The following is a 3,272-nucleotide window of genomic DNA, read 5'->3' as shown; positions in this document are numbered from 1 at the left end:
CGCGAGGAAATTGAAAATTCCAGCAGCAGTTTTAGCACGAAAAAAGAAATAAAAAAAATAGATTAAAAAAAGACAGTGTAAAGACAACAAAATAATAACAACAATAAGAACATTCGTCAAATAAACAAGGAAAAGACCCTGAATAATTATTAAAGTGTCAGAGTTGAGTCCAGTGTTAAAGTGTATTACAACATCATTGACTGTCGTCTGGTCTTATTTCACAATATAACTATTTTAGGGTGATATTTTATAATTACTTTAGTGTGATATGTTATCTCCCAGTCGGTGTCTGACGTCACGTCCCAACCCCAAAGTCTCCATGTTTTCTCCTCAGCCTCCAGACGGTGACAGCGCGTAAAACGAGCCGCCACCGCTCTCCTCTCGCCACGAAAGCGGGGTTAACAAGCTCCCCGGTTTAAAGATTAAAGATAAAAACATGCTGTCCGACTTCACGCTTTCTCTCGCTAAGTTGTCCTGTCAGATCAAAGTCGCGCCCTGCCGGCGTCTTAAAACTAAAACTAACTAGTTGGACGTCGTTATCCTTTCATTTTGTCGGACAGATGAACGTTAAACTATCGCGTTAACGACATTTTCTCTCGTTCGACGGCACCGTGGCGACCCGCGTGAACCCAAAGCAACTTATTTAAGCCCTCACAAAATAGCCTAAATTCTAAATTCGTGGATTTTTTTTGTTTACCTTGATTAGTCTCCTATTCATTGTGGTGCCGATGTCGTCTTCTTCTCTAGTTCTTCCTGTTTCTTTCCGTTCCTGCTGCTCGACTTCTTTTGATTTTGGTTTTGAGTGGCGCGCGCCCGGCGTCCTGGTGTGCGCGCGCCACCTGCTGGACTGGAGGGTGGAGCAGTAGATTAGCAGGAAACCATCCAAACCAGTGGTGTAATCTAGTGTATAATAATAATAATAATAATAATAATAATAATAATGTATACTTTATTCCAACAAGGGGAAATTACAATTTACACACCGTTGTTTTTACGCAAATTACACATAGGCCAGAACTAGATGTATTAAATGGAGAGATGTCAGAGTGAATAATAATAACAATAATACAATTTATTTGTAATGCACTTTACATTTAAACTAATCTCAAAGTGCTACAGGTAAGATCATAAAAGCGAGGTAAAAAAACATCAGTGTAAAATATCTATAAATAGTGCGACGACATTTTTATGCAAGGTTAAAACTCATAAGTTTGGCTAAAAAGAAATGTTTTTAGTCCTTTTTTAAAAGTCTCAATGGTCTGTGGTGCCCTCAGATGGTCGGGGGGGGGGGGCAATCCAAGTCCGAGGAGCAGCAGAGCAGAATGCACAATCACCCATGGGGTGGGGGCTGCCCATGGAAAGGTGCCCGAGCAGTTGGGTTGGTTTTGGTGCCTTGCTCAAGAGCAACTTGGCAGTGCCCAGGAGGTGAACTGGCACCTCTCCAGCTACCAGTCCACCACCATACTTAGGTCCGTATGTGGACGTTAACCAACCCTACTCCCTACGGACTGAGCTACTGCCACCCCCTATTGTAGGGGGTCTGGGAGTCCTGGAGCATGCCCCCGGACCCCCCTAGAGGGCTAATATCCTCTAAAGAAAATTTTAAATACTCCATATTTTAAAGCATCAATCTGATGCATTTTTTGCCAACCTGGGGAGGGCTGGAGGAACTTAACTTCCGCCACGAGTCAAAAATATTATGACCTCCTTACAAAGTATTAAGCAAGCAGTTTCATTCACTGTCACTGGGTCTAACATTTACAGTATATTAGGTAAGAGCGTCACATATGACAACATAAGTTATAAGACTTACAGTTCTCAAAGATGCACCCACACGATCTTAACTGACAGCTTGTCTCTTTTACTTTTCTCTCACTTTCTTTGCTGTGTGTATAGGAGTAGAAAGTACCGATGTTCGTGTTAAAATGTAAGGCGTAAAGGTAAAAAGTCGCCACAAAAAATAGTAAAGTAAAGTAAAAATATCAGAAAAATAAAGTACAGTAACGAAGTATTTGTACTTCCCGTCTCTGCTAGCAGCTAACTTTAATAACAATATCTAGCTAATGTTAGGCTAATGTTAGGCTAATGTTAAGCTAATGTTAGGCTAACGTTAGCGGTAGCTATTAATTCTCCACCGGAGCTAATGCTAGCTAGCTAACGTTACGTTCTGTCCTGCTTTGTTCAAGGATTCATCAAGCTGTAGCTAACGTTAGCTAACGCTAAGCCTTTGTTAACAGAGCTCCTGGGTAAGTTAGATGTACCAGAAAATATTAAAATTATTGAAATCATCACTCACCAAATGACGGTCTGCGCTAGGCACGCTCTGGTCAACAACACGCGCTAAACCAATCAGGTCATAGTATTCCCCTACCTTCCCAGAGAAAGAAACTGGTGACGCAGGGCCCTTCCCGCTAATATTTCCAATGCGCTCGCGCGCCTTTCTTGCACGCGCACCTGTTCCCATAGCAGCACACTGAGTCTCAGAATGTCTCTGTCAACGTTATCCTCCGATGAGCTGATCCAAACATTGATAGACGGCGGTTTAACTATGACAGATGAAGAAGCGAAGACATTCAGAGGTGAGTAATACTGCCGTTAGCTAACGGACATTTGAATGTGACACTTGCCAGACTGCTGATAAAAGTTGGCTGATCAGCATTTGCTAACGTAACGTTAGCTAACGCTAGTGCTAAAAAAGTGCTAGCGTTAGCGCTAGAGTTATATCCGGACTTAATTTTAAGTCAACACTAACGTTCATTAGATGTAGCTTGTTAAGATTGTAAAGAAGAAAGCTAAACGGTCAGCTAACGTTTGCCTGTTGATTCGGCTAGCTAGCCAGCTAGCTAGTTTGCAGTATCGTTAGCTAACGTTATCTCCTGTCTCCCCTACTGCCAAAGTACTCAACTGAAAGTTGAGTTAAAGTTAAGTTGATACCCAAATTGGGCTGTAGGTACGTAACTAATAAAATGTGTAAGTATTGAGTGTATGGGTATTGTATATTTATAATTGAAGGTGTTGGATGATGTTCGTGGAACAGTTTAACTTGAAAAAGATGGCGTCTACGTTGTGTGGAATTCCCGCGTCTTGTTCTCTGTCACTGCCCGATGTGAGGAGAGTGCAGATTTGAGTCGCGCATGCGTCACTTTGCAACGAGTGAAGCTGTGAGTTGCGCATGCGTCACTTTGCGACAAGTAGCACATAAGATGCTAACGAATGCAGGCAACTTACTTAACGAAGTTGGTTCTCTGCTGGCTACAAGTTAGCATCAAACA

At 42.1% G+C, this 3,272-nt stretch overlaps 1 protein-coding gene and 1 long non-coding RNA gene across 2 annotated transcripts in view; one reads left to right on the top strand and one right to left on the bottom strand.

Annotated features, from left to right (window-relative positions):
* ube2l3a (ubiquitin-conjugating enzyme E2L 3a) overlaps positions 1-2,479 on the bottom strand; it is a 6,153-nt gene extending 3,674 nt beyond the window's left edge. The window contains exons 1-2 of the mRNA XM_032539690.1: positions 2,297-2,479; positions 698-847 (exon numbers count right to left, since the gene is read on the bottom strand). Of these exons, the coding sequence (XP_032395581.1) occupies positions 698-847; positions 2,297-2,464 (318 nt within the window). The 5' untranslated portion in view covers positions 2,465-2,479. The remainder of the gene's footprint in view (positions 1-697; positions 848-2,296) is intronic.
* LOC116704318 (uncharacterized) overlaps positions 2,386-3,272 on the top strand; it is a 16,013-nt gene continuing 15,126 nt past the window's right edge. The window contains exon 1 of the long non-coding RNA XR_004335654.1: positions 2,386-2,579. This is a non-coding gene — a long non-coding RNA (uncharacterized LOC116704318). The remainder of the gene's footprint in view (positions 2,580-3,272) is intronic.

The sequence above is a fragment of the Etheostoma spectabile genome, chromosome 16 (genome assembly GCF_008692095.1).
Source record: "Etheostoma spectabile isolate EspeVRDwgs_2016 chromosome 16, UIUC_Espe_1.0, whole genome shotgun sequence".
In the NCBI taxonomy this organism is placed as follows: domain Eukaryota; kingdom Metazoa; phylum Chordata; class Actinopteri; order Perciformes; family Percidae; genus Etheostoma; species Etheostoma spectabile.
This window is presented reverse-complemented; position numbering and strand designations above follow the sequence as displayed.